At 36.8% G+C, this 25,404-nt stretch overlaps 2 protein-coding genes across 2 annotated transcripts; one reads left to right on the top strand and one right to left on the bottom strand.

Annotated features, from left to right (window-relative positions):
* The first annotated feature begins 3,927 nt into the window (after positions 1 to 3,927).
* Positions 3,928 to 15,484, top strand: LOC115919496 (nicotinamide phosphoribosyltransferase-like). Its single transcript, XM_030973504.1, has 9 exons — positions 3,928 to 4,425; positions 5,356 to 5,586; positions 6,137 to 6,265; positions 6,788 to 6,946; positions 7,759 to 7,889; positions 8,574 to 8,802; positions 9,355 to 9,615; positions 10,181 to 10,303; positions 10,661 to 15,484. Exons 1-9 carry the CDS (start codon positions 4,366 to 4,368, stop codon positions 10,778 to 10,780), a joined length of 1,443 nt encoding a protein of 480 aa, XP_030829364.1. The 5' UTR covers positions 3,928 to 4,365; the 3' UTR covers positions 10,781 to 15,484.
* A 406-nt stretch (positions 15,485 to 15,890) lies between these two features.
* LOC115919498 (proteasome subunit alpha type-5-like) lies at positions 15,891 to 24,905 on the bottom strand. The gene is made up of 9 exons (XM_030973506.1): positions 24,811 to 24,905; positions 23,304 to 23,365; positions 22,517 to 22,583; positions 21,618 to 21,812; positions 20,847 to 20,954; positions 19,916 to 19,974; positions 19,634 to 19,736; positions 18,508 to 18,594; positions 15,891 to 17,306 (listed from the first exon to the last, which is right to left on the bottom strand). Exons 2-9 carry the CDS (start codon positions 23,330 to 23,332, stop codon positions 17,229 to 17,231), a joined length of 726 nt encoding a protein of 241 aa, XP_030829366.1. The 5' UTR covers positions 23,333 to 23,365; positions 24,811 to 24,905; the 3' UTR covers positions 15,891 to 17,228.
* Positions 24,906 to 25,404: the final 499 nt, after the last annotated feature.

Here is a 25,404-nt window from a genome sequence, read left to right as displayed (position 1 = left end):
TTGCTGTTAATGTATGATTATTATTATCATTGTTATTATCATTAAATTAATCTTCTTATTATTATTAGTTATTATTTTCATCGTTATTATTATCATTATTCATGATTATCATCATCATCATCATCATCATCATTATCATTAATCATCCTCTTCTTAATCATCATTCACTGATATTATTATTATGGTTACTTCTTTATCGTAGGATCGGCAGTAATAAGTTATTTTATCTAGGGTCTTAAAATCGGGATTATAGCATTACCCTGGGAGCCACGGGTACAGGTCATTTTATTGGAATCCTGGGGCGGTATTCTGAACCCTGTGTTATCTCTAATATTGTTGTATCTTTGATTGGTAGGGTCCATAAAAATGGGCGTGTCATCAATGGTCAAAGATAAGATAGAGGCGGTCCTTCAAGAGATAACACAGGGATAAAACAATGTTCAGAATACCAACTTACAACAATATTAGCGCTGTGTTATCTCTGGAAGATACAACAAAAGATAACACAAAACTTACAACAATGTTCAGAATACCGCCCCTGAATTCGACCCTATACCTCAGCATCGGCATCAGCAACACAACTTGACCTTCTTCTTCTATATATATATATATATATATATATATATATATATATATATATATATATATATATATATATAATATTTTTTCCCGTAACATGAGAGTAATTTTAATAGTTTCATTCTTGTAATTAAATGTAATGTTAATTGTTATTGTATAATTGTTTTAAATGGGGGCACGCTACAACTGAACCGCCGGGGCACGGCTGGTTGTAACAACTACTCCGAAGATCAAGATACATTAAAGGAGACACGAACGGACGAACCTAATTCTAGAATACTCCTCAACGTCCCGTTAGGCAGGGCCGTAGCCAGAGTTTGATGTTTTTTTTTTTTTTTTTTTTTTTTTTTTTTTTTTTTTTTTTTGTTGTTGTTGTTGTTTTTTTGTTTGTTTGTTTTTTTTTTTGGGGGGGGGGGGGGGGGTCACATACATGTAATTGATCGACGTCCTGGGGAGGGGTGGGGCACGTGCTCCCCCCCCCCCCCCCCCCCCCCCCCCCCCCCCCGTGGCTATACGGGCCTGCCGTTGGGAACCAAGCGAGGAGGATTATATTATTGTAGAAGGGGATATAGAGATGACATCGAAGTCTAAAACAGCTCAAACAATAATCATTCATTCATCGAAACAGAAAAGGCACGTGAAATATGTCAGTTCCTGATGGGTTTGGATAAATTTGTTCTGTCAGGAATGACCCTTTTGATGCCCCCCCCCCCCCCCCCCCCCCACCGACAACTTGCATCTATAGTCGGATAGTTTTATCGTTAGTGAAGTCCTGTGGACATTCATAATTCTTCTCGACAGGCGCGCCGGAAGCAGTTTGGGATGGGGGGGGGGGCAAACATTCCAGGGGGCTCACCTTCAGGGGCAGTGGCGTAATGAGCAAAAACGTTTGAAAGGGGGGGGGGGGCGCAGAAGAAAAATCTGCATCACCACCACTCTTACACGTTACATGCAGGCCCCGCCGAACGTTTTTCAAAGTGGAGTATTAACGATCAGGTAGAGCGTAAATTGGCGTGGGGTTCAGGGCCTGAGGCCCGGCAAGGGGGTCAAGGGGCTGAGCCCCCGGAAGCTCAGGATTTTTAGGCATATACGGTCAGATAAGCATTAAAAAAAATTATTTAGATACCTTATATGTGACACTGGGTCACTAATTAGCGGGGAGTCCAGGAGCAGAGCCCCCGGAAGTTCAGGGGTTTTAGGTATTTAATTACAGTTAGATGACAACCGTGCAGGGGCCCTCCTTAAGGCCATTGATGAGGTTCAGGGGGCAAAGCCCCCTGAAGCTCAGAGGTTTTTATATAGATATTTAACTACGGTCAGATGACCATCCACGGGCCCGCCTTTGAGGGTCCTTGGTGGGGTCCAGGGGGCAGCGCCCCCGGAAGCTCGGTTTTTTTTAGGTATTTAATTACGGCCAGATGAGCATCTAGGGGCCGCCTTAGGGCCCTTGGTGGGGTCCAGGGGGCAGAGCCCCCGGAAGCTCGAGGGTTGTAGGCATTTAATTACGGTCAGATGAGCATATTTTGATACCTCATTTGTGACATTGGCAGGTCACTTATCTTTTTTTCTCTCTCTTTCTTTCTTTTTCTCTGTAACATACTTTTTCAAAAAGTGAGGAGGGCTCGAGCCCCCGAGCCCAGTCGTTCTGCAAGCCCTGACATGAAGGCTTCTATAAATAAGCATATTTTTCTCGCCCGACTGTAAATTTGTTTTAATTTTCCATTCACGCATAAAAAGGTATTACTTACAAAAAAATTGAGAAAAAATACCGGAAAATCATGTCATTCAGCAACATTTGTAAATCACTGGTATTGAATAAGAAATAACACCCCTCCCCATCAGTACGCCATCGTTCAGGGGCTCATGTCTCATCACCCCTATAACAAACAGCACATTTTTCACAATATGCGCGTATCACTATTTTATAAACCTCCATTGATATAGGTGGCATGCGGAATGTTTGAAAAAATTAATTCCTGTTAACTTTTCTTTTCTTTGAATGGAATTTGATATGTGATTTAATTCAGGTTTTTATTATTGTTATGTTTTTTGGGTTAAAAATACAAACCATCTTTACTCCTTTACTGCTTTTTTTTTTTTTTTTTTTTTTTTTTTTGGGGGGGGGGGGGGGGGAATGCGTTTTTCACCTCACTTTTTTGGTAGGGGGGGGGGGGGAAGTGCCCCCTGCCCCCCCCCCCCACTTCCGGCGCTTATGCTCGTGATGGATAAAAAATATTTCTCCATGTCTTTCTCTGATTTGCCACCTGTTACTTCATAACGGGTTAGTAACGTGCACTTTGCAATTTTGTTTGTATGTATCTATTTTCAATAATAAATTTTGTATATCTTTAAATGGAACAAAATGTGCAATTCAGCCTTTGGCTGCTAATCATTTGACGAATAAACTCTTTTTGAATTGAATTGAATTTTGAACGGGATGGGTAGCGATCCCGATCCCGGGGGGGGGGGGGACACGTCCCCCTTAATTTTCTCTTAGGAGAGATCGATCGTCTCCCCCAGAAAAACTCGAAAAAGTGCACACTTAAAATGTATAGCAAATACTGACTAAAGTCTGCCACTTATTTTTTAGGCTCCGGAGGGCCCAGTGGTGCAGCGTTTAGACTAATAGAAATAATCTCGCTCGGTCGCTACGCCCCCTCGCATAATATGTTCAAAATGTACAATAAATCTCCCTGCCTTATTCCTAAAATTTACCGACTAAATATGTATAACCCTTATAGGACTGCTCACTAATTACCGGCAAAGTAAAATTGAAGTGTGAAAGTAACACAAAGGGACGGGCACACAATTTTATTTTCTCAAGTTCGTCTCCGCTTACCCAATTTCTTCAGGCTTAGCTAGTAGAGATCGAGTGGAAAATGTAATGTATGTAATTTAAGAAATCTGTACTATAGCAAAGTGGCGTACTTTACACTTTAAGTATTGAACAAAGAGGGAGTCACGGTCCCGCCGCCCTTTAGGGGGGGGGGGGTGGTACTCAGATTTGGTTCGGACAAGGGTGTGCCGCTGAAGCCTCGAAACCCCATTTGGGGGGATTTTTCTCGAAATAACACCCATCATTCCACACTTGATTTTCGGGTGTTTGCCATGCAAACATACGAATATCATTGAAATTTTGAAAAAGATGACCCATGTCTACACCTTAGAGAACCAGATTAGATGAGTAAGGGGCCTAATATAAAATAATGTTGTCCAATACATGCCCCAACGCGATTTAGTGACGTCAGGATTGAATAGACTTGCCAGCACTTGTACTCATACTCGTATGCATGTTGCGTACGTACGGTGCGTCGAGCGCGTACGTAATACATTATTTATCACATACACAATTAATTAGCGGCGCGCCGTCGAATATAATAATACGCTGCGTCCAAATTCTATGGAAACCTAAGGTCAAGACAGGGAGATCTAACATAGACTCGGCTGAACGAGGTAAAGAAATTCCCTGGACGAACTAACGGTAATTCGCCAATTAAGCTGTGTTTGTGAGCTGAGTTTGAACTTTGAGAGGCAGCAGTTGCAGGTACAGGTGTATGTGACTGAGCTGCAGACCGCCAGGCCAGGGGAGGGTACAGGTGGAGCATTGCCTCTCCGCCTCTGCGAGAGACTACAGTGAACACACGACTTCGCGCTTCGAAGGCTTGGAGTTGGAGAACTAATAGATCTAGTAACTCTGTCTCGATCTTGGGGAGATTTCCAGCACTGCACTGCATAAGATTTCTTCAGAAGCTAGAGTAAACCTTAAGAGACATCAAAAGACTGAAAATGGCAGAACCAACAGATTCTTGCTTCAGCAACATACTCATGCTGACGGATTCTTACAAGGTGAGTAAAACAGTTAGAATAGAGACAAAGTAAGCTAAGTCACGTTAGCTGATTATTAGGGACTTTTAGTTTTAGATTTGCACGTCGACTTAAAGAGTGCTACATGTCATGTGACATCATTTTAAGGCACTGGCTAAATCTAAAAGTCCCTATTGTCTGAGATTGATAGAGTACTAAATTAGAGTCTAGTCTGAGTAAAGTTGGTTTCATTTCAAGTTCAAGTTCATCCAAATTCTATGTGTTTGTTTTTCTTCTCATCGGCGCATCCTACACAGAGTGCGATAAGCTGATACCTCCACTCATCACGCTTTCCATGAAAATACACGTATGCCCCTATGGAGAATTAAATTATTGAATTTGTTTATATTTTGTATGATATTAATATGACCTATGCCTTTCATAATTTTGGTTCTTTAATTTAAAGTCTGTTTCCGTTTGCAAGAGTATGAATGAAAGGACTGTCTATGTTTTAGCATTGAGGGTGCATTATTTTCTCAGCGGGTTGGGCAAGCGACTTAGAAACAGTCCAGGCAGTGCACTACTTTGCAAATGAAGATTTAAGAGGGTTTCCCTCTGTCTGTGCAGATCTGCTCCGGGTGACTGACAAGCCATATATGGTAAAGACATGTCTTGCTGAAGCAGGTGCAGAAGTAGGTCTGAGAAGATGCAGTTGGTGTATTATTGTTCAGATATTTTGGGGGCTAATGTAATAACAAAGCAAGAACTAGACCGAATTTTCTGTCTCTTTCGTTAATTAGCCTCTGATTTGGGTAGGGTCGGCTCTAAAGAGAGGAGCCGACCCTACCCAAATCAGAGGCTAACGAATGAAAGAGACAGAAAATTCGGTCTAAGCAAGAACAAGTTAGAAGATGTTTTAAATTAATTATTTTCATCCCCCTTTCTTGTCATTTGTGTTTTAATATTTCACAGGTCACCCATCACAGACAGTATCCCGATGGCACCACTCTTGTCTCCTCCTACTTTGAAAGTCGTGGTGGCAAGTTCCCGGAAGTGGTTTTCTTTGGTCTCCAGTACATCCTGAAGCGATGGCTGTGTGGCCCAGTCATCACGGCTGAGAAGATCGCTGAAGCTAAAGAATTGTATAAACTTCACTTTGGGCAAGACCACTTCAATGAAGCAGGATGGACACACATTCTAGAGGTATGTACCGACACAACGTATGACTAGTTGGACAGTAATTAAATTGGCAGGCCTGGATTGCCAGCACTTGAACTGCTGTAACACACTAGTCACTTACACTTCAAGTGTTGGAATACATTATGTATTAAAGAATATAATCTTCAAGACAGTGTTGATAACTTGATATAAGTACCTCTTTAAATTGAACATCTTGTGAAAGAATATTGAAGAAATTAATTGCATCATTTTGCATGCAAGTGTGATAGAAATGTTTCATGTTGTGAGGATAACAGGAGAAGCAGATGACATTATTTTGTTTTAACTCACCATCAACTATGGAGTAAACTAGCATCTTTGATACTTAAATATATGATTTGATTTGATAATGTAATTGATAAGTGTTTATAAAGTTTGAGGCAGAGCTGCAGATATCTTCATTTGGCAAACTGTCTAATATGGGAAGCCTCGTTTGCCCACCATCACAATACAAAGTTTGAAAATGAATATCACACCTTGGAAAGTGAGACATTGATAACTATTTATTCATTCATTGGTTTAATTTTATCTTTAGAAACATGGTGGATACCTGCCGATGAAGATAAAGGCTGTGCCAGAAGGATCTGTGATTCCATACAAGAATGTCCTCTTCACTGTAGAAAACACAGACCCTCAAGTCCCATGGATTACAAATTGGTTTGAGGTAAATGTTCCCCCTCCTCTTTGTTCTTGTGTTATCATTGAACTTTTAATGACAGGGGACCTTGTTTCATGTACAGTATTTATTTCCGTTGCACTATCATTCAGTCATTGTACTTCATTCATCAGTGCAAAACGTATAAAGATCCAATCAAACATATGAAGGACCCTTTTTCACCTATTGTCTATTGTGGAGGTGTCATGGTGTAATGGTTCATTCACTTGACCCTCATTCCAAGGGTTGAGGGTTTGAATCCCAGCCAGCACTAACGTCTTTGGCATTAATCCACATTTGCCATTCTCCAACAAGTTGTTTGTAGTTTGCTCAGCATTGTGAGCGTTCATAACATTGCATCAGGCTGGAATGCTCCCCGGATTGTATGTAGAGAATGTACATACATTGTAAGTGACCAAGCCTGAATCCGATGACCAGTGTAATAATATCTGTACAGCGCTTAGAAAGAAACATTGTCGATGTATTAAGCACTATTTAAGCAGAAAATAATATCTTTACTTTTTTTTCTAGACTTTGATGGTGCAGGTGTGGTACCCTATGACGGTGGCAACGAATTCCAGAGTACAAAAGGTGCTAATAGCCAAGTACCTGAGTGAGACAGCTGATAATCTGACAGGCCTTCCCTTCAAGCTCCATGACTTTGGATTCAGAGGCGTGTCATCAGTTGAGGTAATTTAGTCTGAGCTGCAGGCATGAATCCTAACCTAAATAGCTTCACAAGGAACATGTACAGCCAGGCATCTAAGCACTTATTGGGTGTTCGGTGTTTGCGAGCACAAACCTCTATCAGTTGTAATGCATAACAGTGTGTCTGAACTAAGAGACTATGTAGACTGTACGGTCTACTGCACCACATATACATGTAGGTTACTAGGTTCTGTACTTAGGCTGCTCTTATTTGAAACAGCCGGAGACTGACAGATCTAGACGTGGCTCAACACTTATGGAATTGTGTTAAAGTGTCATTTAAGATTCTGTGCCTGCAGACTAGTAACTAATTGGTAACCCTTGATTGCAAGTTGAGGGAAGTTCTCCACGTTTGGTTTTTAAGTTGGCACCAAGAGTGTTCTACAATGGCAAGAGCCCTGAATACACAGCAGGACTAATTATACAGACAAGACAGTTGCAGTACCAGTTTTGGTACATTATGATGTGCAAAGTTTGTGCACACTAGGTAGGAACACATACATTGCAGGTTAGGTGTAGAATAACACAGAAAATGTCACACCCTGCCTTGTGGCTGTGAAAAGATTTTCTTTCAAATGATAGACCATCAAGGTGGTATCTTTGATAGAAAGGATTGGATTTTTTCCTTAAACAAGATGGGATGTTAGTAATTAATACTTCTCGGGTTTTAATCACTATAAGCTTAAATTCATTTGATTCAGTTTTATATGTACAATTTTGTATAAACACGAAGAAATTGTTTACATAATTTAACGTGTTTGATCGCTTGTTTTTATTCTCTCTACTTCCTACAGACTGCTGGCATCGGTGCGGCTGCCCATCTGGTCAATTTTCAAGGAACAGACACCATAGCAGGCATTGTTATGGCTAAGAAGTATTACTCCTGTAAGATGGCTGGATTCTCAATTCCTGCTGCTGAACATAGGTTAGTTCTAAGATTTAAAAATAAGATATATAGACAATTTCAGGTGTTTGGAGCCAAAAGGGCATTAACTCTGTGTTAAAGGATATGATTTAATGCCCTTCTTGCTCCAAACAGACAATGAATGCTTTGGTTTGTAATCAGTATGTACAATTCATAATGTTCTTGTCATTGGTTTTAATCTGCAGCTAATGGCTTTTTAACCAGGACTCCACACTTACAGGTGCCTTGTGCATATGCACCCCCCCCCCCCATTTTTTTTAAACTCCAGGGTCCTGTTTTTGCAACTCTCTTTATCAGATGAGGGCCGGACTCCCTAATGTTTGGAATTTAAACAGGGCCCCATCCACACGATTCTTATACATTTTATTTCGGACCCTGTGTGAACAAAGTTGGTGTGAAACCCCGCTCTGCACATGAGCAGAATATAGGGATACATTGTAGTTATATTTCATATTCATGGCTGTTCTAATGGCTGTTCATGACATGTGATTTTAGTATAGCAAATATGGGAAATTCTTATCGATCTGGAATTAGTATTTACAGAGCCCCAAACTTGAAGGCATCTTGTAAATTGTCTGTTTTGACCCCCGGTACTACTGAAAAGGTATCTTTAACCCTCACTCCCCCACACCCTAAAAATTTAGTGCTTTCAAAAAGCTACTTTTTGACCTCCTTTTGCTACAGCACAATTACAACATGGGGGAAGCATGGAGAGCGCGAAGCCTTCAAGAACATGCTGGACCAGTTCCCTACTGGCCTGGTGGCAGTGGTCTCTGACAGCTTTGATATCTACAATGCTTGTGAGAAGGTGTGGGGTGAGGAGCTGAGGGAGCAGGTCATCCAGAGAGGGGAGTCAGGTTCAATACTCGTCATCAGACCTGACTCAGGAGAGCCCAGCGAGGTCGTTATGAAGGTAAGCTGCCTCATCCAAGTGTGAAGTGGTTAAAACCTACCTTGACATATATCATCAGTTATCAATTATACATGTGCATATACATTTACATTATGTTCATGTGATGGAACATTGTGTGCATAAGATAAACCTCCATTGTGAAATCAGACAGGAAAATGCCTACATTATATGACACTCACTCCAGTATCAGTTTTTCTGAGGTCAATATCATTAACCAATTTCCTTACTTCCACTCTGAACGAAACACTAAACATAACCCTAACCTGAACCTTATCATTATGCCCTTCACAAATAAAGGCAACTGTCTGCACACTATTTATCCATTTGCTACTTGTGTTTTAAAGGCCAGCTGTACTAGTTTTGCCAGGAGGGACTAGACCACACAGCGTGGTCAATGACAGGTGGCTATCTCATCAACTCAGCTCTCAATTAATATATGAAAAAGAGGATCATGGGAGACCAGTGGTCACCTATTAGGCATTGTCTTCTATATAGAGGGGGCAAGAAGCTACAAGTGGGGCTTTAACTGAGGTAATTTTTATTTCCCTGTAGGTATTAACCATCTTGAGCAAGGTGTTTGGATGCAGTAAGAACTCCAAGGGTTACAAGATGCTTCCGCCTTACCTCAGAGTGATCCAGGGAGACGGTGTGAACTACGATGTCATTGAGCAGATCCTGAGCAGGATGAAGAAACTGGAGTGGAGCGCTGACAACCTCACCTTCGGCAGCGGGGGTTCTCTTCTTCAGAAGCACAATAGGGATACGCAGAAGTGTGCCTACAAGTGCAGCTACTGTGTCGTTGATGGTGAATCGGTAAGAGCTTTGACTTGATATATTGTGTTTTCCAAATGTGGTTCAGTGAAATGAGCAGTGCATTCATTCTTAATTGTGCATTCTTCATGACGATATCTAGCTCTTAGTTTTGATATTTCATCAGCATGCTCCCATTTGATAGTTTTACTCTTCCTCCTTGCCTATGAAAGAGCCATGTACATGGTTGATATCACAGAATCAAAGGTAATATTTGTGTTTATTGTCATGTAATATGACTTTGATAATTGTTATGCCATTTGGCTTGTCGTTTGTGTAAAGTATCTGGTATATTTTGTTTGTTTTCCTTTTTCATTAGACTTCTTGAATATCTCCTTTTTTCTATGGCAGATATACTATAGAAACAAGTGCATGAAAGATGTTTCTAAATATCTTCCACTTTGAGTGTAACAAAATGTGAATATCATCAGACTTCTGAATTATAATTGTGTTATTGGGGTAAAAGTTGTGAGTCATCAAAAGTGAAAATATGAACTGTTATGAATCTATCATAAATGATCGTGATATGTCACTCTAATGCTGATTGTTGTATTTATCGATCTTTCAGAGGAATGTATTCAAGCAGCCTTCCACAGACCTGGGCAAGAAATCCAAGAAAGGCCAGCTATCCCTGCAGGAGGTTGATGGAAAGATTGTTACTTTAGAAGAGGGGAAAGGGGACCCAAATAAAGTAAGTAATCCTTTTGTACTGAAACATAAATGATTCATATGCAAATTATGATACTTTGCTTAACAAATGATTCAACTTTAATCAAAATGAATTAAATTAAAGCCCCACTGTACTACTTGTAGCTGCTTGTTGCCTCTGTATAGAAAATAATGCCTAAGCCGGTGCCCGTTGGTCCCCCATGATCCTCTTTTTATTATGTTAATGGAGAGCTGAGTTGATGAGATAGCCACCTGTCAGTGACCTTGCTGGGTGGTCTAATCCCTCCCTGTCATGTATTTGCTCTACCTATGAAGAATGACTAGTACACCTACATGTATTCATCTATTCATCCGTATTTTACTTTCGTCTCTTATTCAGAATCTTCTAGAGTTGGTGTATGAGAATGGGCAGCTTCTGAAGGACCAGACTTTGGATGAGATTCGGCAGAGGGCTGAGATAGACCTCGTCAAACAAGGCTCTAAGAACAGGACCAAGTAAGACGGTTCCCAATCAAGCCTTAGAGTGCTAGACCACAGAAATGACAGTTTTTAGAAATTTCTTTGTATCTGCTATTCTCTCATAGTCTGTCATTGAGTGGTAAGGGTGCTAAGACTCTGTACTCATCTGTGCATATATCTGTTCATAATGTAGTCTAAAATACCATTCGTGAATATAACCCTTTTACAGTTTAATTTATATACTATCATGATCGAGTCTTTTATCTTGATTGGAAAGCTTTATTCATGTAGTTGAAATATCAGAATCTGCCGATCATGTTTGAAAGGCTCTGATCTCATTGCTGAATTTTGACTGAAATATACTTATACAAGGCTTTGTCATTTTGAGATTCTTTTCTTGTATCTAATGAAACATTTACAAATGGTTTGGATATGTATTTGTAAAGTTATTTATAAGGCGATATGTCTGTATTACAATGCTCTCCTTAATGATTAATCTGATTTTAAGCTTGTATAGAAGTGATTTGTAATGTATCTAGATTTTAAGTCCTTATAAAGATGTGTACCAAATATCCAGAATTATAATGCAAATCAGGATTTCAATATGCCTATTGAATTAAAGTCCAGTTTGAAGTGGGCATACAAAATGTAAACACAGTATTCTTCCCAACTCGCTTGACTTTTCGAAGTAATTACCAACTTTTCAAAATTTTCGTAGAATTGAAATGAATTTTACTTTATGTTTTCTCATGCACTGCTCACATGATTTGAGAAACCAATCTACAAATCGTTTTAATCTTGTTTCCATCATGTAAATCTGCTATTTAGAATATCATGACACACGTTCAGTTAATCTGTTTGCTGAACTTTGAAGTTTGAATGAACTTCATCACCTTTTCTGTAATATCTTACCAGAGTTTGTTAAATGTCTACGCAGCTGTTTATGCCACTTTTGGTAATTACATCAACTCAGATTTTTAAGAGGTATTGCTAACTATAGAATAATACATTAAATATTAATTTACAATGCCTTAGTATTCAGGATTGCTTGATTTGCTGCATCATATCTGAGCGAGTCTTTCCTCATGAAAAGGAACAACAGTAGGGGAATATAAATATTTATAAAGTGGCATGATTTATGTATGAATTTATGATTGATAATGTTCAGAATTATAGGTTTTATCCAAATTAATTAATATTTTTTCTTTTCTTTTTTAATAAAATGTACCCAGATAATCATGAATGATAAATGTTGCTAATATCTTTTGTATATTTTGTGTTTTAAAGAAAAAAAATCTTCAATGATTAAATATATATACTGGTACTCAGTTTGTAAGTGATCTATGTGTACCTTACCACATTTTAGTAATTATTTGTTATAGCATATATATTAATTCTGTGGAAACTTCGTATATGATTTATATTGTTTTGATAGCCGTCCTTGACAAAAGTAACTAAGTCCAGGTTCATTTATTATTTTTCTGAGGAATTTGTGTGTATATATTGCTTTGTATATTTTTGTTTTAGCCTACTTTGAAGATCAGAAGGAAGTTGGGAAGAACAAGTGTATTGTTTCTTATGTTAAAACGTCTTGCAGCTGTCTTGGTTGGCCATGTTTTTGGTCTCTATACAAACCAGGATTCATGCAAATCAGAGAAACTCTTAATTGATGGAACAAGTTGATTACATTTGGTTTCTGATCAGAGAAAGGGTAGAGTGTGAAGTGCCATAGACCTGAGGAATATGTTTTAATATGTGTCTACTTTCTATAATATTGTGTGCTGTGATGTGGATCTAGATCATCATTAAATAGGTATTTAATATAATAATTGTTTACAAAACTAAGAAGAGAAAAAGACAAACGGTCTTGTTCTATTTAGGCAGTTATAGCTACAGCAATCATTAGAGTAGGAGGGTGTTAAAAATACTTGTGAATTATTTGTATAGTCTGGTGTGATAACATTTTATTCAGAGATATGGACATGTAGAAGAAGATAATTTTTTTTCTTCTGAATTCTAGGATGTTAAATTTAGAAGTAGAGGCACTTACTTGATAAGTGATTATATATAAGTGATTTTACTTGCTTAGGTTAGTCACAGTGATAGATTTTTTTTGGAATTTAGATATTCTGTGCCATAGGTGCAGTTGCAATACCATGTTTCTCTGTCTCTTGTGTGCTGTGTGTAATGTAAATGGTGTAATGTAAAATGTACAATTAAAATGGCAGGCATTAAATCTTTTTTCTACATTTCTTTGTGATTGAAAATATCTTGTTGCAATACCTCTTCCATAAATTCTAAAAGTGTGTTCCTTGGTATATTCCTGATTTAGTGTGACATGTTATACATGATTTGGGAGTCAAATAATTTTAAGATACACTTTGGGCTATTTCATGTATGCTCATGAGTGACTAGGTACAACCTTGCTTATGAATATTACAATGTATTTTTTCTGAAATTCTTTATAAAAAGATAGTAATTGCATAGACACTTTAAAGTGAAAAATGTGTAATTACTGTTGAAAAATATACATTTGTAGGAATAAGTCGTAATAAAAACCTTGTTACTTTTCCCTTTTGCAACACTGGGAATTGTTTATATTTAGGTACATGTATCTCATAACAATGACCGTAATATGCATTGTAACAGTTGTTTCTTGCATTTACATGTTTAAACAATTTAACTAAGAAAATCAAATGTTTCTTCACATGTGATGAAATACTTATGATACTGGCACTGTAGCTCTGTAAGATCAGTGAAATATCATACATACACTGTGTCATAGTGTGTAATATATAGAATAGAAGTAACTTCAATGTTACATCGTGCAGTCAAAACATCTTTGTAAATTGATTAATGACATTTCATATTTTAGATCACCAAGTCATAATTCTTCATCCCAACAGCGCCTTGTTTTTAATTTAAAATCTACATTGAAGTCTGACCAATTTGTATCGTGATATTCGTGATGAAGAAAGCAGGGTAATTATCTTTTTGATGATCAAAAGAATTTCTTTAATTTACAATTTTGTATCTTTTTAATGTTTTTTTGTGTGTGTCAATGCCTTTTTGTCAATGGATGTAAATTGATTATGTAAGTACTAAGTACTTCTATTGAAAGTGAATTGATTCACTGTTTGTAATGATAATGAACCCTACGCGTGCAAGAGCTCTTTTTTCTAAGTAGATACAAAATAATTTTTGTAATGCTTTAGGATTTAGTCAACCCTGACATCAAGGTAAAATTAATAATGGCAAAAAGTAGAAAAAAACATATCAATTAAAGTTGTTAAAAGAAATCTGAGACAAAAAAAAGTTCACCCAAAAATGTAAGTCCATAAGATCACTTTACGTTAAATGATTTTCTATTGGAGCAACTTTTGTTTTGTACAGAAAAGTGTAAAGATGTCCCTCCTTTTGTTAACTGGTGAAAAACTGTTCATTTTATATTGCAGTCACATAAGAAGATAATCCCTGTGGTAAACATTTTGTTTTCATGGTTTTAATAAGTATTTTTTAATTTCCTCAGGAGCATAAAGAAAATTGTGATTTTTTACGTGTACTAAAGAGGTAAGGGGTAACTGCAATGAAAATCATGAAGTTGTCACAGTATTTAATAGTGATCTTCACTTCTGCAAAGATTTGTCACATTATTATCCTTCATCAAACTTTTGCTATACAAAATAATTATCAACCCATTTCACTGATTTGTCTGTTTTTACTGATAATATTTATCAACAACTTGCTTTTTGGGATGTCACTCGATTGATGTTCAACGTGTTGTATCAGTTGGGGGAGGTTTTACAGAGTTTTGTAAATTTATTGAGTTGAATGTATTCAGATAAAGATGTATGTCATAATCCCTTCAGCTTTGGTTTTAACAGCTTGTGTACTGCCCATTTTTAGATAATTTTTTACCGGTATTCCTTTCAAAAGAACACATGAAGTTATTCATTTGATTTGTTTTCTTCTATTTATAGATAACTGTAATGAAATCTAAACTGATGTAACCCCTCAAAATAAAAAATACCTGCATATATCATGTATGAAATATTATTTATGTAAACCTAAATACAAGTAATTTTGTTCCTACAAAAGAGGCTTAGTTTTTATCCAATGAATTAAAAACCAGAACCTATTACATTTTAAAATAACATTTCGCTTGAATGATATATGCTACCGGTAGTTAAATACTCTTTGATGGATATGTCCATTTTCTTTAAAATTTGATATTTCACAAGTGTATGTAAACTTGTTGAAGTAGCATTCTATCCTATTCTTATATTCTACTCAGTGGAGATCATACATGTTTCAATGTTGACTGTGGTTTGGATATACTCTTTATGTGAATATGATAATGCTAACATTATAATCAAGCCTTCTTCATGAATGTAATTTGACAAAAAACCTCTAAGAAAAATTAAAGGGGCTGCATTCTAAGTTGCGACTAGGGTTATCGTTTGAACAGAATGGCTGCAGCCAGCATGATCGACACTTTGTCTGGAATTGGCTGATGCACTCTAGTGATCAGTAGAAGCATTCCCAAACAGTCGCATTCAGGGAAAGTTATATCTTGATGTACTTGTGATGTCTCATATAGATACATGCACTGAATGGAAATAATTTTTAATCAGAATCATATCTCCGTGAATTATACAATGTCTAGCTATACATGTACTTCAGTTTCTACTATCATGAAGATTTGATATTTAACCATGAATTTAATAAATGGAGTCAAACGAAACGATTGTGTACTTAAATGTGTGGATCATTTTACTTTGCTTGAATGTTTGAATGAGCCTCATCTTCTGCCATGGAGCTAGTCAGCCATTGTATTGAGATTATATGGCCTGTTTTGGCAGATATGACCAGTTGGCACAATAGTTTAAATTTGATGGATGAATAGCCATTTTGTAGCTTACAATACAGCAGTTACATGGCCATTGACTTTTAACAGTGCAGTGTTTAACATACATGGTGCTTACAGCTATGCTTTTAATAAGAGAAAATTCTGAACACAGTATAAATGATGAAAGAAATTAGCCAATCATTGAATTGTTGAATTTATAGGGATGAAGTTCTATAATAGCATTGCAATTTCTGATATCTTTTAACATCATCAAAAAGACAACAAAACATAGCACACAAACTCACAATTTTTTACCATTTAATGAGTATTTTAATGTTACACATAAATCAGTCTACATATGATGGAACAGACTAACAATCCAAATCTAACAAACGAATGTTGGTTGCCGTATGAAAATGATATGTACAGGAAAATTAATTACCACAACTCCATACAGATTACCTATGACTGAGAAAGACTTTCTGTCTGGGCCCCAGAGTTTCAAGGAGATATTGAGCTTTGTCCATATAGGCTTCTAAGCACAAAGTCAATTTTTACCATCGGTCCAAATCAGTGAGCTACATGTATGATCATGAAGCATCACAAGGAGGTGCTTTGGAAGTACCAAGGAAATGTACACATTTAATTATGATTTAACATAATACCGTTGTTAGATACCCCTCTCTGGGAGACTTAAAGATTGGTATTTTTTTTTAAAGTCCCCTGTGTGTGGTTCATGTATTAGAACCGCACTTGCAAGTACATTAAACCATGTATACTTTTGCCTAACCAACAAGACAATCTTATCAGAATGATCCTGTTCAGCCATTGGTCTCATTTTATGAGCTCATATAGGCAGAGGCCTTTCACAAAGTTTCACGTTAAGTCACAGAATACAATAAATGTTGTACCTTTGGAATTATTTGAATTAAATACAAGATAGTAATACCACATGTAAAAGCACAATCATACTTTGAAAATTAAAGTGAATGACACTTTCAATGAAAATGTCAATGTAAACTGAACACTTTGTGCATTTTACAAATACAATTCCTACTACCTCTTAGCAAACAGAAAATAAAATAAACTTATTAAACTGTCAGAAAGCTTCAGAACAACACTACTGAGTATTGACATACGGGTACATTAATTGATAGATTGTCGGTCATTTCCCTAAAGTTGACGTAAGGACGGCATTGCTCTGAAGATGCCATGTTGTTGGACAGCGTATCTGAGAATAAGTCAATTCAAAACAAATCCCTCCAGTTTCTGATAAGCACGTAGCTATGAACATTTATACAGTCTAACATGTATATCAAGACCACCCAAGTAAGACAAGGAATGGTGTCTATATAGGAAGGTGGCCTTAATGTAAAGGTTGTGCTGTTTCATTGAGCAACACTAACCCCCCCCCCCCAAAAAAGGCTTTATAGACAGGTGGTCTTTCTAAACAGGTGGCCACTAAGGCAGGTTTCACTGTACTACCTCCTCTTCCCAGTCACTACTTTCATTACATGATGGATGAGTATGTCTTGGCTTACAGTAGAATTGATAAAAAAGACATTTTAAGTAATCTGTTGGAGTTGTGAGACCCAAAATACAAAAAGCAACAGAAGAATACAGACATCAGCTGTGTTTCCTACATCTCTGCTATGATTGCCTCAATGTCTTCTTTTGAAAACATCTGGAACTTATTCTGTGGTGTGATGGTAGCCACCTGTAGGGGAAAGTTAAAAAAGACAAAATAAATACAACTTGATGAATACCAATTATTATCGATTATTTTTTTTTCTTGTCCTCTAGCTGAGGTGTTTTATTTCACATTTCATATATATTTACATCATTTTACATTTTAACATAATAAAAAAAAGACAAAGCATTTAAATAAATAGTTATAACCTTAACATTTCTTGAAAAATTTCTTTGTGTTTCGTTAATAGAAAACTTTGTTTATTTGCTATGTAATATCGTAGTTTTAATTTGAAATCAATGAACAGACTTTTACTATTGTACTCTTTTCCATCACATCACATCATTATTATTGATTATGATATAACATTTCTATGTGCATCCAAAGGAATTTTAGATATCATTACCCAGCTTTAGCTCCGGCGACTATAGCGCTCAGTGAAATCAAGGAATAAATCCTACCAGGTTACTACACCTGGGTCATTAAAAAGTGCACAGGCACACTTGGGAATCGCTTTATGGTGGATTCTCATACCAATTGTATTTCCCAGGTAAAGAGCTTGTCTAAGTCCTGTTAATTTTTCTACAGGTTTGTTAAGAAATGATATCTATATACTGTTTTAAATATGACAGTCCATGGTGTGATTATGTTTGCCAGTTTGGAGAATCCCAACTCATGACAGTGGAAGACGAAGACATGCAATTTTATAGTACTTCAGACCAAAATCAACAAACCATATTTACATCAATTTCAATGATAATGGGCATTAATAATAATTTTAAATTTAATCTTCAAATTGTTATTATTATTATTATCATTAATTATCATTAAGTATTTGGCAACCTGAATCACTGTAACCCTCAAGGCTCACCTCCCAGTATAACTGATTAAGGGTGTGCAGGTGGACAACTATACCAGAGTTCCCCCGACTCTTATACAAAGAGTGCAGTGGGTTCTTAATGTGCAAATGTGGTGACTCTCCTCTACACAGGGCTTCCATTTAATGTCCTATCCATGGAACAGTGTTTCCACTGTAACATAGCATGCGTCTATGAATCAAGGGAGGGGCAGTTAACACACAACGCAGGCTTCAGTCATCAGCTGGGTTGGATTTGAACCCACAATCCCTCTTTTGTCTGCTGCTGCAGGTGTCTATAAGGTAGTTTATCGCATCATGTCTGAATGGGGTTTTAGAATATTTTCACTGCTTCTGAATGTTTTCACTCACCTCTACGTTTGTTGAGCTAAGTTTTTCCTCCATGACCTGTTTGAGTACGACTAGTGATTCCTTGCATGCTTCTTTCAATGTCAATGACTGTAAAAAGTATAAGACAAGATCATATTTCATCATGAGACACTTTATTTTACAAAATGGGTTCAGTACAATGTATGTAGTTAAAATAAATGAAGCCACATGACTGTGATATATTCTTTTCTACCCTGCATAATTTTATATTATTAAAGTGATAACACAGGGCCAAGATGTGTATGCAAATCTAGGATGCACTGCCTTGCACACTGGCTCAGTCATTGCATATTTTAATCAACTTTTATGTGGCCCCCCAAAAAGGTGTGCTTAAAAATAATTATTGTTTACAAAAGAAAGGTGTCTTTTACATTTTTCTTGAACTGTAATTATCTACTCAGTAACTTGTTTGGAGAAATGTGCATGTTCAAGTTTTAAACCCAACCAAATCACTCAAAAATGAAAACTAATATGTCTTTAATATGCCTGTTAGGTTTAATTCCATTTAACTCTGATGTGTTTTGGTAAGGGTAACACTGAATCCATTTAACTGTTTTCATCAATCTCTTGAACCCCACATTCCATGCAGTTATCTCTCTACTATACGTAAACATGCCAGTAATTTGAGGTTGAATTCCTTCAACAATAGTAAAAGCATTATTTCAAAAAAGATCTTCTGATGATATAATCATAAAACCTGCTACCATTATCCTTTTTGTACTTTCAGTCCTTACAAAATAAAAGCACAATGTATAGCCTAGATGCTGTAAAACCCAAAATCAATCTGCAATTTTCATCACTTAAAAAGACTTTTGCAACATGAAATTTCACAAATTCAGGCATCTCAAGAAATTTTCAAAAAAGAAAGTTCTAGTTTTATAGTGTAGAATAATTAGGTGAAGCCAATTTAATTTGAGGTGTTCTCGAGTCACCTCACTGGTTGTACAGGCTCCTACAATGATTACTCTACGATCCAAAGCCTGGACCAAACATCGTACCTTACACTTACCCTTACCCTAAAACCCAATCACAACTCTACCCCCTACATGTTTGATGAACAAAGCCTCAAGCAATTGTTGCCAGAGAGATTGTCGGGTCACTACCTCACCTTGTGAAAAACTTCTTGTAATTGTGACTGAGCTCCTTCTGATCCTGATCCAATAGCTTTAGCATCAAACTGAAGGAATGTACCGGAGGGATCCATGTGATATCTGCACGAAATAAAGTCAAGCACATAACATTTTACTCTAAGAGCTCTAGGACTTAATTGATATGAATGGATAAACATGAATTTTGGATGTGTTTCTTATTGGTATTTAGGAGAATATATAATCAATTTCTTTAAGTAATAAATACATTGGATGATCTAAAGAAATGAATAGATACTTACAGTATAGGTCCCTTCTGATCAATACCAGCAAACAATAAGGCTACTCCAAATGGTCGACTCTGTGTATTGTAGAGAGAGAGAGAGTTTGAAGTTTATTATCCAAACAAAAAGTATCAATATAACAATCAAATATGAATGTTTAACATTGAAAGGATAAATGGGACCAGAAAATAGCATAAAATGCTAATCGTGTCTGTTACCACTTACACACAAAAGTATCACAACAATGAATGAGAACGTAATTAATAAATAATAATAACTATTGAATACGTACTTAAGCTACTACATCTAGGCTAAAATATGTTCTGTGATTAAATACAAAGCTTTGATATTTTACACTAAATAAAAAGATAAAGAATTATATAACATAATGTTTACAAAAAGGCAAGAACCTTGGTTCAATGTTCAAAAGAGAGAAGAGTAATATAAAGTGCCAACATTGATATCAAATATTTATTTTCTCCATAGCAACCCCTTCCAAAAATATCCTCATATAATGACAGGGTTACACATTTGAACAATCTCAGTATGAAATGGCTATGCCACAAGAAACATTTGACAAATCACAAAAGCTAATATCTTCATGCAAGTCTCTTGTGAAATGTATCGGGTGACTCACTCTTAAATGTGAGATTGAAATTTAACTTCATTTCAGTAATTCCCAGTAAAAAATCTACAAGGTTTTTAAATCTCAATTGCTGTGAAGTCTATTTCTCTTCAAATGAAATGGTATGTATTTAAAAAGTCATATATTGAAAGCATTTAAAAGGGGGTCTAGGATTCGAAAGATCAGTTTCAAGGCCAAAGAATTGGATAAGTTCCTCCGAAATGGGAATGGGTGGCAGCTAAAAAGAGGAAATAATCCAGCTAATAAAATGCAATAACAATAACAAATCCCATGAGGGCTTTTAAGAAAGTTGAAGCTACCTACCATGGCACCTGATCCTGCTTCATCATCACCAAACTGAAGAGCAAGGTTTGATACAGCTTGAGTTACACTCTCTACAGACATCTTCTCATTGTATGTGAACCAATGACTCTGTCAAATCAAAGGATTTAAAAAAAGGATGAATGTTAATGAGCACAAGAACAGAAAACTTACATAAGACTGAATCTTACAAAGTTATTTCCAATCTTAACATTTGCTTGTATCTACAAAGTGTTCAGTGATGTTTACAATATGATATAATAACTGCAACATTTGGAGGAAAGCTAGCAATCTTTTTGGGGATTAATTCAGTTGTAAAGCATAATGGCCTCTCAAACTCAGTCTCAAGTTGTGTCTAACAAAGGACATTGGATTACCGTAGTATTAAACTTTAGGCTTTCTTACTATGGTTTAGACATAAGATAGGGTCCAACTGAAAGTGTACAGCAAACCACAGGGCTAACTATCACATTTACATATTCATAGGAGACCCCAAAACGTTGCCTTTATAGCCAAGAAGTCTCTATTGTTAACCAATAGCAATTCAATAATATTTTTGGTGGTCACACATTTGCTTTGGCAACATCTGCTCCGAGTCTTATTTTTTCAAAAGATGTACCAGTAGGGTTAGGGTACTATTTCAGTTCTAGGTTGGGTTTAGGGCAATATTTAGGGTTAAAGTTAGAGTTAGGTACAGTGATGCTCAATGGCTGAAGGGTAGGGAACTCAATGAAGCAATGGCCTTTGAAGCATGTGTCATAGACCCATCCTTACCTGTGCTTCTACTCTAGCCCTGTCAATCATAGTCCTAGAGTCTGCTATAAGACCACTCATGGCACATCCAATATGGCTGTCAATCTCCACAATCTTCTCAATACTTGTGGCTTCCATCAGAGGTGAAGTCACTCTCTTCTCTACCGCTAACACGATGCCCTCATTGGTCCTGATCCCAATGGCTGTAGAACCAAGCTGCAAAGGACAGAGCATATCTTGTATTGAATTTCATTTTTTAAGTGGTCGGTGTAGGGATTTTTTTAATTTTTTTTTTTTTTTTTTGGGGGGGGGGGGTGGATGTGTTCTGCCTGCTATATTGAGAAAATCATTTAAATATGGATTAAGAATAATGCTAACTTTTGCTTAAACATTAATTCTCCACTTGACCCAAGTCTGGGAGCACAGACTCTAATTTGACACTGCACCACAATTTCTTTTTCCTAAAGCCTTGAGCAATGCAGAACTCTGTCAGTCTCTGACTGTGTTAGGAGCAGCTTTCATACAGAGCCTATATTGTGCAGTAGACTGTGCAGTCGGCAAACGCACAACTGACAAGGTTTTGTGCCTGCAAAATATGTTACATCCTTCAAGAGAATGACTGCTAAATTTGGGTTAATCCTGAATTTTCAGGAATCATTCTTCATTGGACCCCTGTAAGCGTCATAATTGTAACTGTAAAATAATAAGTTGCAATAAAGTAAAGTAGGAACAAACACGTTCTTCACTTATTACTAATGTAAATAGCACATAGTTGCTCTGTCAAAATATGGTGGGCTAGTGCACTTTACATGGGTATTCAATGGCTGCCACCACAACATTTTGGAACACATTTCTGTTTCTTTTCTTTCTTTCTTTATTTTGCTCTTGAACAGTCCAAAAACTTAACACAAATAACAAACCTTGATAGCTTCTATGGCATATTCAACTTGAAAAAGACGTCCCTCAGGAGAAAACGTGTTGACTCCCCTGCAGAAGAAAAAAAATGTGAAGGAAAATGAGAGCAGTGCAATAGTACATGTATCAACCAAGATTTGAATACAATTTACTCTTTCTTTGATTCTTAAGCATTATTTTTTTCCTTCATAATTCTTACTTCATGATTGTGCATGAGCAGGGATATATTCTAATGTATTTGGCCTAGTATAATTTTTTATATTGTGCATCAATGTCTATATTAGAAACTTGTCTACAAACCGATATGTTTACCTCAATTAAAGGCGGAGACATAAATTGAATGATAGAGAAAATCTATAAACCATGTTACATGATATTATTAATAGGAATACTGGGTCTGGAAGGGGTGGACCAAAATATAATGTTGTACTGTTACATGTTCCAAGATTTTTCTTTTAGATTCAAACAAATCACAGAACTCATATCTAACAGGGATCAACAATAGCAGGGGCCCGAACACATGGGTGCCCAAAATCTAAGTATGGATTCCCAAAATTGTGAAGTTTTTACATAGGGCTCATGAACAGGGTTGTAAGATTGTAAAAAGTTTAATCCAGACACCTTTAAAAAGATTAGTGTGGAGCCCTGTTTTTATTGTGAAAATAACACAGTGTTGACCTATAAAACTGCCCATTATATCATCCGACCTGCAGCACAAGCAAATTAACAAAAAGCTGGAACTCTGATAAAAATTATGGCTCTAAATATTGTTGTAATCGTGTATTAACATACCTGTCATATTCTGATCTGGTCTGAAACATGGTGATAGGATATTTTCTGACAACAGCGGAAACCTGCAAAAAAAAAGAAGAGGCATGAAGTTATTACCTGGACAATAGTAGGTTGCCTGAAGGTTGGCTGTCAGCTATTTTCATGCTGAATTGGCACATTGACACATTTTTTTTAAAGACAACTACAAGATCCTGTAGGCAGATTTTGGTGTCATATAATAGGAAATAATGGCCCTTCTTTTGGTGCTAGGGTGAATTTGTATCCGAGTAATTCCATAATAATTAGGGACCCACTTTGTGACATTTTTGGTGTCCCACTTACATAAGGAACCCACACGTCTTTGTGGCTCTGAGTAAAGATTTAAATAGTGGAGTGAGATTGTCAAGTGATTTCCAAGAATACATCCTCATACCTAGAATCACTAAACAATCTCACTCCACTATTTAAAGGGCCACTCTAATCCAACTAACATAGCATTTCAAAACATGAATACACCTCTACTTATTAATATTCCAGCCCCTGATTTTTCTAAGTCTAAATTGACCAAAAAATGATACCGGTAACCATCTATTTTTCACAGTTCTCACGCTTGCTGGGCTACGCCCCTCGAAAAAAGGTAATACGGTCAAGTGGCCTTGATGACGCATTTGACGTCATTGCGGGCATGTCTGATTTGACCTACAACTAAAGATCTCACATTAGGAATGACGAAATTGCCAGAAACGTACTGGGATTATCAAGTGCATATATAGGTGCATTACTATCCTTGCTGTGTATTAGAAGCTGTGTTATTGATTCTCAACATATCAAACATCACTGTACAAAACTCAACAGATTTCACTCAAAATCGGTACTATAGTGATGATTGATGACACCCGATGTAAGAAAGAATAATTTAAAAATTCAAAATGCAATTGTGAGTCCACTGTCAAACTGGCCGATCAGCCGCATCGGCATCATTGTGTGACGTGTGCATGTGTGTGTTATGAACGTGTATGGTAATGGACTATTCATGTATTCAAATGCTGCCTATTAACACGTAGTGCAGTGCTAGAGAGGTCAATACGCATTAGCATTGACTCTCTATGCTTTGCTGGAGTGTGTCATGTGGTGTGCCTTTTTTTTTGGTGCAGGAGATTTTCATTTTCATGTATTTTGTTATTTCTCTCTCCCTTCTTCCTTTTCCTTTTTTAATAGCTTAATCTCAGATCAACTGGTCCACGAAAACCCCTCAGTCGAGGTGACGATTGCCTGTACTTATACTAGTTATAGCGAAGAATCAGAACTTATAGAATTAGAAATAGAACTTAAAAGACGAAGATGTCTGCAATATTATGTCAATCAAGTTAACACACAAAAGTCATAATGTGGGACTGTAGACAAGACACCAAATTTGAGCAACAAAATGATTAAGGATATAACGTTAGACCTAAGGTATGAATTTCAGATATACAATTTCGACGTAAATCTTAGTTTCTTCCTACAAAATATGTTATTCTAATCTTACCGTATGATGGGACCTGATGCTTTTTTAAATGGGTAAAATTAACTCAACACAGGCAAACAAATTTTTGCTGAGCAGTCTCCAACCGGAAGTATGGAGCTAGATAGGCTATCAGATGCATTCTGGGATATTGATTTTACAGGCGTACCGTTTTGGGTAAGAAATGACGTCGCGGGGTGTGGTTCTGCGTTTGGACGGGAGCATTATAGTGTGCAAATTGCACATAGTATGTTCTCGTGAAGAAACATACGACATTGAAATTTAGTGCATCCTGCACATGACGTATTTTCAGCTGACATAGAACATTTCGCAGGTCCCTAGATTGAAAACATTAATGGAAACTATATTCAAATAATATGACCTTTAAATTTCTTGTCACATCATTGGTATATAAATTGGCAATATTTACTGCAACTCAAGGCCAGACTATACAGACATTTTCTCGTGTGGTAACATAACATATCTCTGTACTTTCCTACGTATGTTATATTATGGTGATGACAATGATATTAATCACGGCACAAAAAAAAAAAAACGGAATATGGCGGTACACGACTCCTTTCAGCCCCTTTCACAGTTTGATATATGTCTTGCAAA

The sequence above is a fragment of the Strongylocentrotus purpuratus genome, unplaced genomic scaffold, assembly GCF_000002235.5.
Source record: "Strongylocentrotus purpuratus isolate Spur 01 unplaced genomic scaffold, Spur_5.0 spur5_scaffold_6, whole genome shotgun sequence".
Classification (NCBI taxonomy): domain Eukaryota; kingdom Metazoa; phylum Echinodermata; class Echinoidea; order Camarodonta; family Strongylocentrotidae; genus Strongylocentrotus; species Strongylocentrotus purpuratus.
Note: the sequence above shows the minus strand (reverse complement) of the source record. Positions and strands in the feature narration are given on the sequence as shown.